Below are 16,200 nucleotides of genomic sequence, written 5' to 3' on the forward strand. Positions count from 1 at the left end.
ACACAGCAGGTTGTATGCACAAGTTTATCACTACCTGATGTCCATGTGACTATAAAGATATAATTACATGTCAGGTAAAGTAATGAGATTTAAGTTTAACAGCAGTTAATTGCCTTTTCCACCACACAGGCACAATAACTGAGATATGCTATTGTCCTAGCTGGCCTTCCATTGCTGTGCTAAACCTGACCAAAGAAACTTGGGAAAAGAATCTGTTTAGCTTACTCTTTGTCGTCACTGTCCATCACTAAGGGAAGTCAGGATAGGAAGTCAAGCAGGAACCTGGATGCAGGATCTTGAAGCACAGTCCACGGAGGAATGATCCTTACTAGTTTGCTCCCTCTGGCTTACTCAGCTTCCTTTCTTATATAGCCCAGGCCCCACCTGCCTAGGGAATGGCACCACCCACAGTGGGCAGGACCTTACTACATTAATTATCAACTAAATAGAGGTCTCCATAGATCTATCCACCTCCACTGATGCTCCCTCCCTCTTCCCACCTTTGTCAAATTGCCAACTGCTGCTGTGACAGCAAGGTAAAGAATGATAGGTGTTCTTGGTTTACAGTTTCAGAATTCTTACCCTGTGGCTTCAGGGTTCTGTGGCCTTGTGCCTGTGGTGGCATGGTTCTTAGTGGTGGAGGCCAGTAATTATGGAGGTTTGTTCTGTTTACCTCATGATAGTCAGGAAGAAAAGAGAGAACCAGAGGGTGGGGAATCTTCATATCTCTTTGGAAGGCACACTTGAACAACAGAACTTCCTTCCACTGGATTCTACCACCGGAAAGCCCACATGAGGAAGAAATCTTAAACTCATGGTTCTGGGGAACATTCCAGACCCAAACTGAAGTAACACCAAAACAACTGGTGGCTGTACGTAAAATACTGTAGCCAGATCTGACAATGATTACTATCTTTATTTTTAAACTATGCTTCCTAGAAATTACCAAGCCAACTGCAAAAGAGTGAGAATCACTGAAATGGAGATACGCTCACTACTGATTCTGTATAACTATCTTTTATTGTCCTTGTCCCTTATAAAAAGGAAAATCTCAAGTTCCTACATTAATGAAATGGCTTAAAAGATGCTCTTGAACCTTGACTATTAAACCCCATGACATTAGGTGGCTCGATGCGATATAGAAATGGCAGTCGTCCTTCATGCATATGCAACAGCAAGCAGAGATGAGGTGGAAAACCTACAGGAAGTGAATGGGTCATTGGGATTACTGCAGGTTGGAATTAGTCACCACAAGGACTTATAGCATACACTGGTATGAGTGAGGTCACCTAGCATTTTGTCTCATTCCACACACATGCTCACATGTCCTTGTAGTTTTCTTCCATGATATGATGCTTTATGAGGCCACCATCAGGTACAGATGCTGATTCCAGACTCCAGAGCCGTGAGCCAAAGTAAACCTCTATTCTTTATAAGTCAGCAATAATCAGGAATTCTGTTACAATAACTGAAACACTAAAATAGTCCTATATTGAAGAACTTGCCGACAAATGTACTCTACATATTTTGCTAAAATAAAGGTGTATATGTGATTATCTCCCTCTTTTTTTAAAATAGCTGACCAATTTTGGCATTGCTTAAGCTATTTCGAGCACGGTTAATGACAGTCATAGCAAAACAACAGATTACAGTATATATTCTGAATTTTAAATGACTGATAATATCTTGAGTAGTAATCACCCTACAAATGTGTCCAATGACTGGTAAACGACCAGAAATAAACCTGAACAAATGCCATCAAATAAAGACTTGGTAGCCTTCCCCCAAAATTGCAATAGACACAGATAGATTCAGATATCTGAATTTCCTGTACACTTCATAGCTCTTTTCTCTAGGAATCCCAAGCTCAAAATACACTCGATCTTTCCGTATGTCCTGCCATTTCAGAGGTGAGAGGTGAATGTTAACACAGGAAGCTTGGGAATAAGGCTTCTGCATCCTCATTTCAGGATGCTACCCACTACATAAAGGCACGCTAACTTAAATCAGTGATATGCAGTCTTTCTTGAAGCATGTTATCTCTTGGGCATAGAAGAACCCTATTCAATTCCAGGACCCCTTCATCAGACCTAAGCAAACGGCACTCCATGCTCAATGTAAGCTCAGTTGTGTTCAAGTCATCCTGTGGAGATATTTTTCAGTCAAAAGCACAGTCAATTATCAGGCACTGCACTTCATTGCTAGACATCTTTAAATTAGAACATTCTCTCTTGTGTCTTTGTTTCGTAGTGTAGTTCTATCACTGGATTTTTAAAAGCAGATTTATTGATATATACACAGCATATGATTTCCCCACTGACAATGTACCAACTTAATGTTTCCAAAATCCACAGCAAAAATTTTTATGAAACCCAAAGAAACCTATAAATTTAAGTAAACCAATTCAGATATCTGAATTTCCTGTACACTTCATAGCTCTTTTCTCTAGGAATTCCAAGCTCAAAATACACTCGATCTTTCCATATGTCATGCTTCTAATTCCTTAGATCCAAGCAATTATTGATCTTTTTTTTCTGTATTTGTCTATTATAGACATTTCATATAGATGGAACCATATAATTTGTGGCCTTTGTAGCTAGCTTCTTTTACATAGCATGGGATATTTTCAAAGTTTATGCTCATAACTACACCATGAATTAGCACTTGGTTATCTTGAGTGCTACAGAATATCCCACTGTACGAACATCCACACTGTGACTATGAATTCAGTAGTTGGTGGACATTTTGATTGCTTATGCTGCTTCCTTTTGGTAAATGATACTGCCATTAACATATGGGAGCACAAATTTTTTTGCACCAGACATATGTTTGTATATAAAATTGCTGTCATATGGCCAACCTGTGTTGAATAATTTGAAGGCTTACAAACCACTTTTTCAAAGTAACTACGTGTCCCCACAAGAGAAGCATGAGGGTTCTGGTTGTTTCACCTTCCTGGTGGCAACTGTTGCTGTCTCCTCTATGGCAGCCACTCTAACGGGTTTTCAGACACCTTTCACATGGTTTTCCTTCGCATGGCCTCGATCATTAATAGAATCAGGCGCAACCCTTGTGCTTATCAACAATTTGGATATCTCCTTTGGAGAAATATCTGCAGAAAACCTTTGGCAATTTTCCAACCAGGCTGACATTTTACAAGAGAGATGGAAGAGATCTGATGGAAGGTTCCAGAATGAAGTCCCTGCATCATATAAAAACAGGCAAGCATTTGAAAACAGTCCACGGATGACATTTTCGCCTTCTTCATAGTGATCTACGAAGCACATGTTTGCATATCTAATTTGTCCATGTTTTTGTTGGTCGTCTGTGTACCTGCTATTAATGTTTTAAGGTAATTTTCCTAATTCAAGATCCCAAAATTTTATTCTTGTTTTCTTCTAAAAATTTTCTCAGTTTTAGCTTTTTTACATTATGGTCCATGATCTGGGCCCACGGATAAAGGTACTTAGTGCAAAAACCTGACAGCATGAGTTCAGTTCCCGGATCCCATTTAAAAGTGCAAGGAGAGAACTGACTCCACAAAATACTATTCTATGCAGTGCATCACACGCATCCACACTCAATTCCTGGTGTATGTGTACACACACATGCATGATAATAATACTACACTTAATAAGTTTAAATTTCAGTGTGTGACCCACTGCATGTCTGTATAGTATAAATATTGAATCCAGCTTCATTCTTTTGCGTGTGGGTACACAGGTGTCCTGGCAGAACTGGTTGCCTAGCAACACTGGTTGCCTGGCAGCACTGGTTGCCTGGCAACACTGGTTGCCTGGCAACGCTGGTTGCCTGGCAATGCTGGTTGCCTGACAATGCTGGTTGCCTGACAATGCTGGTTGAAAGGTTTTACTTACTCCCACTGAAATCAGGTAGAACAAAGTCCTAGGATGCTGTTTACTGTTCTTCCAAGATTACTTTGGCCTTCCTGAGTTGGCTGTATTTTCTCAGGACATTTAGGTTCATGATACTAAGTTTTATGCAAGTTTTCACTGCAGCTATGTAGAACAGTCTCAATTGTATTATCAGTTTTATATGCTCAGACTGTGCTCTTGTTTTTGTTTTTCGGCTTCTTCATAATTCACTTTAACTTTGACACTATCTTGTTTTCTGACTATGTAAAACACCACAGCTCAGAATTAAAGTCATATAAAGAGGTATATTTGGGAAGGTCCCATTTCTATTCTCATCCAACAGATACCTACTATTTCTCTTCATATGTTTTCCCCTAAAAGAAAATAAAGATGTTTTTATTCCTATGTTTTTAATTATTCCTCCAAGGTATCATACCTGGGACAGCTTCTGACTGCTCTGTTCTCTAACAGTGACTATTAGAAGTCACTCTATGTTGGTCAGCAGTGAGTTTCCTCTTTATTTTTATGACTGCTACAAAGTATTTTTAGAAGGTAAGCTAAGGCTATGAATATAGTTATGGTATAAATGAACAGAATATAGGGAATTTGCCCTTTAACTAAATGTGACGCTGTCATTGCGGAAAGAGGTGATTTGTATTTAATCAGGTCCTAAATTCAAAGAACCTCGGAGAACGTGTTTCTTATTTATAACCAACAGACAAAATCTTATCTTCAACATTCAACTGTGTGTTTGAACTAAATCAAATAAAAACGATACAAACTAAATTGACCAGACTTCAAACAAAACCCACCCACAGATAAATCTATATGCATCTTCTGGCACTCTCTTTGAATTCATCTTTCATTTATCTCCACTAGGGTAGGCAAGTGATCTACTAAACTCTCTCCAAGGATCCTCAAGACCAAATATCAGAGCTGTGGGTAACTAGAATTCTCTCGAAAGGAACCTGCTAGTTCTTGGCCATTGTAAAGGCATAGTCCTATGTCTCACGGCCCATTCATTAGCATCCCGGCTTCCTTCTGACCTCCAGAAGGGACTTTGTAGGCAAACACTTGGAAGTCTCGTTCAGACTCAACAGAGTGCTAGATGGGTGCTTGGTTCAGTGGTATTTTACTCCTTGGGTGATATTTAGAGGCCCTACCCACATTTTACAAGCATTAACATTCCCTCATATCTATGTATTCTCCCTCGCTTGGTTAAAAGGACTCTGCCAAGCTGTTAGTCAAACATATAGTTCCCAAAATTACTAATAAGAACCTGAACCATGGGATTTTTGCTAAGCCTGAAATAATCTGAACATCTTATGCTATTTCTGAGCCTGCTGTTTAGAACATGCCAGATTCCTTTGACTAAAAATAATCATTTTAAATGCACATTGTGACTGAAAGAGGCATCATCCCAGCTACCTCACGCTGCTGTTGCTGTGAGAATAAAGTGAGGAAATGTCTGTAAGTGTATCTGGGGTACTGCTGGATGCACAGTGATATTCAGCCAGTCTGAGAGCTTTTCTTCATCTTTCTCTGGGCAAACGGCCAAGCAGTCACACTGCAGTCTTTGCCATGTCTCCTCTGAACAAGTGCCCTCAGACACTATAGGAAATGGCACCATCCAGGCCTTAATTATTTGCTGGTAGACCAGTTGCCTTGACCTCATGGCATGTACATTCATTCATGAGGTTCCCAATGAATTACGACCAGAGCTCTGTGTATCATATCCTAAAAGATTACAGTTAAAGGAAAACCATCCTGCTATCCATACAAGGGCAATTCAGGCTCTAGAGGTGGTCTCACCCTTCACAGTCCCTCAGCTGACCAGCAGGAATCCCAGCCCTACTCATCCTGTAGAGTGGGATGTTCACCTCCTATCAGCAGGGCTACAATACCGTGACACTGGCCTCAACCCCTGGACCAGCAGGTAGTTATGTGCCCTGTGACAGGGCTCGAATCTATTTTCACCCACTCTAATAACGTTACTTTTGGTTAGGATTTCTGAGATGCACTCTGGAAAGCCATTAGCAGGATTTTGAAGTCCTGTCAGTTCCCAGCACAAAGGCACTGTTCCCAGAATGCAACAAAGCTACCCATTCTTTAAGCTGGCCCTGTGTCATCCTGCCTTGGGTACTTCATCTGACAAGAAAAAAATATTAGCATCCTCAACTCTATGTGAAGTGAGCTAAATAACAGGCTGAAGCCAAAGGCACAAAGATCCATCCAGTCATGCCACTTCAATAGGAGCTGCTCCAACTGCTCTTCACCGGGATCCTTTGAAATCAGGCTTGCAGTGTCACGAGCGAGCCTTTGTGCATCAGAGAAGTCCCCTGTTGGTACACATAGTCCCTGGGAGGCAGAACCCAATCTTACAACTTGATGGAGAGGCAACAACTGCACCAACACTGTTTTGAGTTAGGATTTAGAAGCCAAAATCGCGGAGAAGAACTAACATGGGAGAGCTGTGTGCTTGTGGTGCTATTACTGGAGACCATAGCTCCCTTCTGGCTACCATGCGTTACTTATCCTGTCTCGTACAAAAGCAGATCTAGATGTAGTCTTTGCTCAGAAGGAGTCCACCAGGAGGCAGAGCTAGTTTTGACACCACCACTAACAGGAACCATAAGCCTAGATGAAGAATCTTTGCGGCTTAATGAAGGTGACAGACTGGTTCACTGACGGCAGGTACTCTAGGGAGAAGTTCAGTTACCTTGTAATTGTTCAGCTTAAAACCCCTTCCCATCTGACAGTTCCTGCTGCAGGTAAGGAATCCCTGTGTTTCCTGGATTGGGACCTTACCAATACATTACAACAAAGGCAGCGGGTCAGTCACGAGTTTCCTGTATCCTTTTAGTTGCATCTGAAACAGATGAGGGGTTAAAAGGCCCCACAACTGCTCACAAGAGCAGAAACCAAAGTGCACAATGCCAGTCCCTACAGTAGCAGATGGGATACTGAGATTCCTAAGCAGTCACAATAAAGATGAATATCATAGAGTCAAAGAAGGAAAAGCAAGCGCCCTGAGGAAGCACACAGTCAAAGGCCCTTGTAGAGGTACAGTGAGACAGAGTGAGTTCCAACCCCAACAGCGTGCTAAACACAGAAAATACCTAAGTAGACTCCAGGAGCTCAAGTTAAGAGTAGGAACACTGTCTGCCTAAGGAAGAGAATGGTGGCTCCTGGCTAAGATCTGAAGGTGCTCGTTGAGCTGTGTTTTAAAGAACAGCATGGGATGAAGGGTATGAACCAAGAGGAAACATCTCTGGCCATTTCAACAACTGAGCTTGCAGGCGTGGCTTCACCTTAGTGAGCATCCTGGTCACTACGGACGGGAAACTAGAAACAGAGGGGTGGCTAGGAGCTTAACCAAGCGGTTGTAGAAAACACTCAGAAGACAACAGACAGGCCAGTAAAGAGACAGCAAACACCTTTGGCTGTGACCTCCCTGGAATGCTTCTCTGGTGGGATCAGATCACACCCTATGCTTCTCCTCAGACTCTCCCAGAGATATCTTCTGAGCTTTAGAATCTATCCACACCTACTTCTCCACCATTGCCCAGATTTCCTACCTCAACTGGTATTTCTCCTAAGGCCCAATCACTGCAGTGATGCTGCTGGCCTTCCTAGTCTTAGTTAGACCTGCCAAACTAAACTAAATCCCAGGTCACTAGACATGCTCCACCCCCAGATGGTTCACTGCTATCTCCACTGAGTTCTGTACATAGCAATGCCTCTCAGAAAAGCTCTGCAGACCATCTACCCAAACAGCCGTGTTACATTCTTTTCCATCTGCTTTCATATTTTACATCAGTATATTTAACATCTGTTTCCCCGACTAGAATATATGGAGAACATATAGGGTTTGATGAGACTTTGATGTACTATCTATGGCTGTATTTCCACGTGTTATGTATTACTGGGTAGTGGGTCTACAGTCACTATCTATTAGATGATTGAACAATAGTGAAAGCATAGTGACACACAAGTCGAAGAGGCCAAGGCAGAAAGGGTGACTTTGAGCATACGGAAGTGTGCTGGCTGAATGTTCAGTGAGAGAGTGAAGCCCAAGTCAATGAGTAAACGCAAGATGACTCTAACAGCTCTCTTTGCCTGGCAGAGAAAAGGCAGGGCCCCTCATCATGCCAGGGATAGAGATGGAATAAATAAGAAGTCCAGATTCCATTTAGCAGTTTTGGCTCCTGTGTGGCCCCATCTGGGGATGTGTAGACAGCAAGTTTGTTTAGAGAACATGTGAAAATAGGAACCAGAGATGAGAGGGAGGAGCTGGGGAAACCAAGTGGCATGCTTATAGACCAGAGTGTACTGCTGTGTTTTATCTCGAGGTGTCTTATGATCAAGGTGTCTTATGATCCCCATGCTGTCTGGTTCATGATAACCATGCACAACTGATACAGCTATGCTAAATTCACTACGTCACTTCACTACCTGGACAAGTAGATTTCCAAGGTCCCTCCAAATCCAGGCTTGGATCCTCACGTGCTGCAGATACAGCATGGGCCTTAGGATCCATACCCTGTGGAGAGCCAGGGCTTTCCAGGAGACAGACCAAGGTCAGCTACCTCAACTACGGTCTCAAATTAGTGACGACTTTAGAGACTACTCAGAGACAAATTCTGTCAAAGGGAACTATTCATAACTTCTTCCTAGACGAAAGGGGGAGGGGGTAGCAAGTCACCTGCTCATGGAGCAGGTAGAGGGCTCTGCTTCAGGGTAAATTGCAAAAAAGACTTTTAGACGAATCTCAACTGTTTTTACTGGGGATTTCAAAAGCTATGAGAATATGAACTCCAGCTGTGCTGTGAGGTTCTGAGTTTCAGCCCTGTCAGCCTTGCTCACGTTCAAGGACTTAAAGGCTGGTAGAAAGAACCGGCCAGACTAGTCTTGTTAGATTGTCCCACTGATGGTCCCACAAGTCTAGTGTCACCAAACACCATTTTGGCAACTTTCAAACATTTCATAATCATATCCATGCAAAAGTAGCTGGCATTAGTTATCCCCCATTTCAAAGGAGGGAGAGGAGATAACTAATACGAATGGAATTCGTACTCTAAGCTCGGGGAAGAGATAGGCAGGCACCCAGACACACAGTCTCCTTGGCTTTTTCAGGGCAACCCATAAGGGAGGGGTTCTTTTTCATTTTTTACAGATGAAACTGAGACGAGTTAAGCAACTGTCAAAACACAAGATAGCTAGCAAGGGATGGAGCCATCACTCCAACTCAGGTCTGTCCCGGCCCCGTCACCAGCAGATGCTCACTGCCAAATAAAATGCTAACTATAAAGATAGTCCCTAACACCTGAAGCTAAGTGAAAGTGATGCCTTCACTCTCTTTAAAGCTGATGGCATCCAGACACTAGCTGGGCTGCAATCAATGTGGATGAAACAAACACACTGTGTTGAAAGATGCACAGCAGGCTCATCACTCGCAGACAGACAGACACACACACACACACACACACACACACACACACACACACTCCTAAATCACATAGCAAACATGTCATAAATTATTTGTAGAAATCAAAGTGCCTTAGAGGCCTTCTCTTAAACCCAGAGACTCCAGGTACCCTCCTTGCATAGATCAGTCACATGTGGCCCTCCTCAAGGCCACTTCTGACAATTTACTCAAGAAAATCCACAAGGCAGAACCTCAGGGACAGGGCCATATTACCCTTGGTCATGTTCTCACCTGGTTCATCCCTTGGTGCTCAAGGCTGGTGGCACCTGTGTCACTGCCCCCACCCCCACCCCCACCCCCACCCCCAAGGACTTCAGAGTACAGAGTTGGTACAAAACTCGAGGAGATGGTCCCCAACCACTGGCTCCTACCCCTGTTTCTGCTCAGCAGAGAGACCACCACCAGGATTAGAACAGAATGCTCATCAGCTAGTGGCTGGAGAACACAAATGTTGCTCTAGATGAGACAGTGTCCCCAGTCCTGGGAACAGAGCTCATCTCAGTCTGAGGAGGAGAGCAAGGGGAAACTGTGTGAAATTCTGTTCTTTTAGAAATCTAGGCTCTTGCTGCTCAGTGCAAAAGGATGGGGAGTGAAGGCAGGTACTCCCAGTTGAAGTTGTATGGGCAATATTTTTTTCCTGTAATTTCCCTCCCTACTATGGCTCTCAAGCTTCAACAAGGAGCTCAAAATTTCCACAGATTGATATAGTCTATGTGGATACATTGTAACTTTATGATAAAATGTACATCTACTAATGCAACCTAAGGAAACAGTATCTCTACACCTATAATAAACCAGGTACCCCATGATTTCTTCTATATTTTGACTTACAATGTCTTTCACAGTAATTTACAACCCTGCAACCCTTCTTGAGCTAATACAGTATTTAGTATTCACTAGAACACCAGGACAAACTGTAGCATTTCAATTACCTAATGACACTTGTGGAAATATTTCAATTTGGTAATTAACAACCTGTATAGGAGCAAATTAATCACAAAACATCATTATTTTCTGTAACAGAAACAGATTGAAATTTAATTCTTTTATAGGCAAAAGACTTATTCAGAACATGTATTATTATTGTTATTGTTATTATTGGGTTTTGTTTGGTGACTTGCTTGCTTTAAAGGTCAACCAGCAGTTACTTTAAAGAACAAGGTGAGAAGAGAGCTTTCTGCTGGCTGCTGTGTGCCCTTTTGCACACAGGGATCTAGTGCAAAGACACCTATCCTCCCAAGCGCAAATGGAGAGAGAGCTGGCCAAAGCACCAACTTGTACCCATTCTCTAACTTGCCTCTGAGTGCTGTGGAGTATAGACTGTGGAGAATTACGTTTTTATTGAGATAACGAAACTTAGTTGCCTTAGGAGGAATATGGGAAAGCAAATTTGTAAAATTGACAGAAACGAGGGACAAAAAGTGAGTCCCACTTTTATATACCCTATTAATACTATAGCGGCCTAATTTCATGTCTCTTAGTTTCAACCAGTGATTTATTACACGGCTAAGTTACATAATTACAAAAGCAGAGCCATTTCATCTTGTGTCTTGGTCAAATTTCCAAATGGGTTTGGGTTAACCCTCAAAGGAGTCAAAGGTCATCTCAATTGGTCAATCTACCTTCCGCCACTCTAATGCTTCACATAAGCAAGAGTGTGTCAGTAGATAATCCCATAAGTAACAGGAAAGGGCACACCTTTGATGCCAGGATTAAGAAGCAGAAGCAGGAGGATCTCCATGAATTCAAGGCCAAACTAATCTATATAATGAGTTCCAAGCCAGCTGGGACTATGGAGTGAGATTCTGCCACAAAACAATCATCATTAAAACAATCTCCATCACTGTCTTTCATTTCCTTAGATTTGACTTTCCAGGACAAGACTGGAAAGTCAGAAAACTCTGTCTACTTAGGTAAGCCTTTCAAACTGAAGGGCTGTTTCCATAACAACCCCAGGGGTCCAATCCAAGGACAGAAGCCAGTCTCTATCTGGTCCAGCAAGCAAGGTCCACATCACAATTGCGTTTCTGTATACTTAATTATGTATAAATCATGGGCACATTATTAGTATACTGTGTGCATTACAGGATGCATACAGAATAGACCCCTGGAAAGAATAAAATCACAGTAAACATTCTCTTGCCAAAACCCAGTTGGATCACAAGGCACTGGCAAGTTTGCCACTCAACCACCTGGGATAACATAGCTCAAACAAAGGAACGAGTAAGGAATCCGTGCCTGGGTCTTGTGATGAGGTGATAAGGAACCTATAGCCTTCTTCCCCTCCTTGCCAAGGACACCTTGCCAATGACAGGAAACCAGTGTCCCATCCCTTCTAGCATGGTTCAGAAAGCTGCCAGGCCTTGAGGCAACCCACAGCTGGAGGTCTCTGCTCTTGGGTCACATACAGCAGTGGCTGCCAGAAAGGCGGGGGGAGTGTGGTACTGCAAGGAACTGCTTATCGTGGTTCTGTAAGTAACAGAAGGAATGAGACTCGAGCCACCACCCAGTGCCACTCACTGGCCCTGCTGGCAGGAATGTGAGGCATGTATTCAAGTCTGGGTGTTGCCTTCCCAGACAGGGGTGGGGACACACTGAAGAAGCAATGCCACGTTAGCCTCACTCCCACTCTTGTGGCTTACCTCTTCCAGGCTGGTTCCCAGTAAAGAGACAAGAGCTGCTTAGTTTAAGGCAAGAAACAATAAATGAAGACTTCTTGGTCTTATCATCATAGCTCTTTAGAGACAATCAGAGTCACGAAAGGGAAACAGTTTTCTGTGGGTCCTTTATCAACTCCTTCTATGTCTGGTTATGCTTTTCAATTAGAAAACCAGTGTTGTGTTTTACCAACTCTCCCCATGTGTGTGATCAACAAAGTGTCTGTCCTGTCTCTGAGGCTGAAGAACTCAGGAAGAAACACACACACACACACACACACGCACACACACACGCACACACACACACACACACACACACACACACACACACACACACACACGAGAAAATCCTAAGATAGTTGAAGGCTGTCCGTGTAAAGGTAGAAAAACACCCAGGGCAGCTTCTCCCTTCTTCAAGTCAGCAGAATGAGAATAAGCTGCCTAAGCCTTTCCAAAACACAGGTTTCTGTCTGGAATCCACGTACACAGCTCGCTTCCGACATGGACTTGTATTAACGTGGCTGCGCTGTTACTAACACACTTCCCCCAAGCAAAGCCTTCTGGAATGGGAGAGAGGTTGGAGTCCCCAACAAAATACACAGGGGATTGGTTGAAACAAAATAAAATATATCCTTTTCAGAAGGGAAGAGAAGGCTGAAAAGTTTCTTTATTCAGCTTAAAGATTCCAAAGCTCTGTGCCAGGACCAGTTCTGAGGTGGTGAGGAGCAGCCGTCCATTCAGAAGAACTTTCAAAATGAGGTTCTTTCCAAACTCGCGGATTCCTGGACTCGGTTCCAAGTCTCCTCAATATGCTCATTCACTGCCATATTTAATATGTGCTTACCGTGTGTCAAGCACTGCTTTCAGGAGTCCTGTGGGGAAGTGACAGTGAGAGAGCATAGCCCGGATTCTGGCAGAGGACATACACCTCTGGCGCGCTCACACCTCAGACAGTATTAAGGGAGCAAACGCAAATGCCCCTTGGAGAGATGGCATGCAAACATGAATTTAATAACCTGCTGTCAGATTTCAATCTTCAAAAGTGGAGTTTAATAGACAATTTCTACAGAAAACCGGGATGCTGACAGGACAGAGGCTGAACGTGGAAACTGAAGCTTTGAAAGGGGCAATCTGAAAGGTTCAAAACTCCATTTTCCTCGGTGCTCATTTGATAACAAATTCACTAGGAAAATTACTCAGCACGCAAAACACATTTTATTATCTAACTTTTAAAAAGGTAAGATTATAAGATTTTAAAAATGTTAAGCAGGTGGGAAATACAGCTCAGTCAGTTAAAGTGCCTTTTTGCATGAATATGAAGACTGAATTTTAACCTCTACAACATGTGAAGAAAGTCAGGCATGGTGGTAATTTTATAATCCCAGAATTGGGGAACTGAGACAGGTAGATGTCTGGGGTTGGCCTAGCCTACGGCAGTTGATGAGGTCCCATCTGATGAAAAACTGTTTAAAAAATATGTAAAGTGCACCTCTTCTACACACATATATGCAAAGACTCACATACACCCACATGGATATGCACATATACACAGAGAGAAATATGTCTGCTCCCAACACACAGTGCCGAAATATTAAGAAGTTGCTTTTCTTAAGTTTATCTGTGTAGACAAAACATGGAGGTGACTAGCTAGGGAATGTGGACAGGCCAGTCTTTCTTGGCAGGGAGAAGTGAGCTGCTGCACATCCTCCTTTCCAGTCCTGTTAACTGACAGGTCTCACAGCACAGAAGCTTCCCCACTGACGCCCTGCACGGGCAGGGTTGGCACACTGGTTCACAAGCTTTGGTTCCCTCTGCTCTGTGGCTGCAGACCATCTTACAAATGCAGGCTCTCCAGCAGACTGGTGTCTGAATATCTGAAAAGCATCGTTAGTGCAGGGCCTGCTTGAGAACCACTAGGAATCAGGTTCTGAGGAAATGACAGACTGTCTCTGCAACATGGGTCTAACCTCAACCTGCTTTCTCTGAAACATAAATCTTGGTGTTTACTACTCTGAAATAGACGTCTCCTAAAAGGAGACATGGATGGGGGAGCAAGTAAAGGTACTTACTACCTGAGTTCCATCCATGGGACCTATGCAAAAGTAGAAGAGAAACAACTGCTCAACTTGCCCTCTTCTCTTCCTTCATGGTACTACCCCGCCCCACCCCACACACATACGCACATGCATGCAAGAATAAATAAAATTTTAAAGGAAGAAGACGAACGGCAGTAGGTGTATACAAGATATTCCAAATTTTCCCAATTTCCCAGCATAGAAGCACCCTAAAAATGCTTTTAAGTTTTTAAAACCCATTGGGGAGAAAACAAGAGAACAAATAATATTTCCTAGTCCACATTTCAAAACATTCAAGTTCTTCCACCCATAGACAAAAGAGCGCTGGAACCCAGCCACAACTCATTTACGAATTGCTCAGTGGCCATGGATGTCACGGCAGAGCCAAGGAGTCCCTGGGAGACAGATGGCCCACGGAGCTGGAAACATTTACTACCTGACCCTCTGCCAAAGTGCTTGCTGACTGCTGTCCTACAGGGGAAATCCAAACACTGGGTAGGGCACTCCAGCTTGCAAGTTGCGGGCTGCACATCTTCTTGTGAACCACTTCCTCAGCTCTTGCTTTGGAACTTCTGCCAGGCTCCTTTAGAGGCCTGACTGTGAGGCAAGGACATCATCACTAAAAGCCACCTCCGTCATTCCCAAACGGCTTAGGCCAGGCAGGTAATGGCTACAGCACTTAAACAGTGTGACAGAAGATAATAGCTGAAGAGAGGGACTAGAAGTGGCTCGTTTTTTTAAAAAAATTATTTTGAAAGTTCTTTTTATTAAAAGAATTTATAATGGCATTGCTTGACAAACATTGATAATAACCTGGATTTTCATTTTTTTTACCTAGTTTCCATTACATTTAAAAAATCGTGTGTGCATGTGTGTCCGCACATGTTCCTGAGGGTGTATACATACATATATGCAAGTACTGGAGGCCAGAGATCAATGTTAGGAGCTTTTCTCAATTGATCACCACTTTGTGTTTTGAGACACAGTTTCTTATTGAACATGGGATTTTTTGATTAAATTTAGCAATACTCAAGTTTCCCGCCTATGCCTCTTGTATACTAAGATTACGGCTGCACACTACCAATAGAAGTATTCTTACAACAAATCAAAGTTTTTACGGAAAACCTTGGAGAGCTGCTAAAAATTATAAACCAAAGTAAGCAGATGTTGGATGGTAACCGGAAAAGCCATCTCAAAATACAATGCTATCTACTGTCATGTCTGAGGTAAGAAATGACACTATCTAAAATTCTCAGGTCACCGAGAGGGAACTGGAAGAGATTATTAATGGCATAAAGGCCAAATATCGGGTTTTACCACATTGGATTATATATAGTTCTTAGGCTGTTAGAAGCCCACAGATATGAATTCTGGCCATGGGCCTCTATCAAAAGGCTGACCCGTCCTTGTAAATGCACTGCAAACTGACATTGAAGAGAGCTCCGGTTAACACAGAGAGGGCCTAAGGGGCCCTACGCTCACGGCTACTTCAGGTGTGCATGGCCCACTCAAGCTGAGACTTTTACACATTGAGTGTGGGCTTAGCCAGGCAAGGGCTCTCACAGCTCAGAGGTAGGCTATTTAGTCACAGGCAATCAGATCCTTGGCTCCCTATTACTTTCACTCTGAAGAGACCAAAATCAGATTTTTATGGAGTTCAGAACTAACTAGAAGGAGTTAGCCCTTTGAACCCTCCACCACAGGTAAGATAAAACTATTTTAATTTGAAGTTTCAAGGAGAAAATTCAGATTACCCAGAGCAAACTAATTCAGGAAAGGGACTGATTCAGAGATCGCTTAATCCAAAGATCACCTGGTTCTAGCCTAAATCCTAAAATATCAGGGAATATTCCCTCCCTTGACATCTAAAATATCTAATAGGCACGAGCTGAGCAAGCCAGATCAGAGGAGCCCAGGTATCCCTGTATATGCTGTCTTCAGGTCCTTCTCTGCATACTGGCACCTGTCCCCAGAGTCCTGGCAAGGCCATTCACAATCCACCGCCTAAAGGGAACAGGAGGAGACGCCACGGGACCCCTTTTCCTCGACGTGTGCTTCCGTGATGGAATGCCACCGGAGCAGCAGCAGAAACAATAACCAAAACA

General features: G+C 43.0%; 1 protein-coding gene across 19 annotated transcripts in view; it reads right to left on the reverse strand.

The window, feature by feature from the left end:
* The window catches only part of Cobl (cordon-bleu WH2 repeat protein), a 232,552-nt gene that overhangs the window by 179,743 nt on the left and 36,609 nt on the right, over positions 1-16,200 (reverse strand). For 2 of the 19 annotated variants that reach the window (NM_001401106.1, NM_001401112.1), the window contains exon 1: positions 226-342. The exons of 15 other annotated variants lie outside the window; for them this stretch is intronic. In NM_001401106.1, the coding sequence (NP_001388035.1) occupies positions 226-245 (20 nt within the window). In that variant the 5' untranslated portion in view covers positions 246-342. Of the gene's footprint in view, positions 1-225; positions 14,171-16,200 lie in introns of those variants that run through there. 2 more of the 19 variants (XM_063273232.1, XM_063273228.1) reach the window with 2 other exon arrangements.

The sequence above is a fragment of the Rattus norvegicus genome, chromosome 14 (assembly GCF_036323735.1).
Source record: "Rattus norvegicus strain BN/NHsdMcwi chromosome 14, GRCr8, whole genome shotgun sequence".
Classification (NCBI taxonomy): domain Eukaryota; kingdom Metazoa; phylum Chordata; class Mammalia; order Rodentia; family Muridae; genus Rattus; species Rattus norvegicus.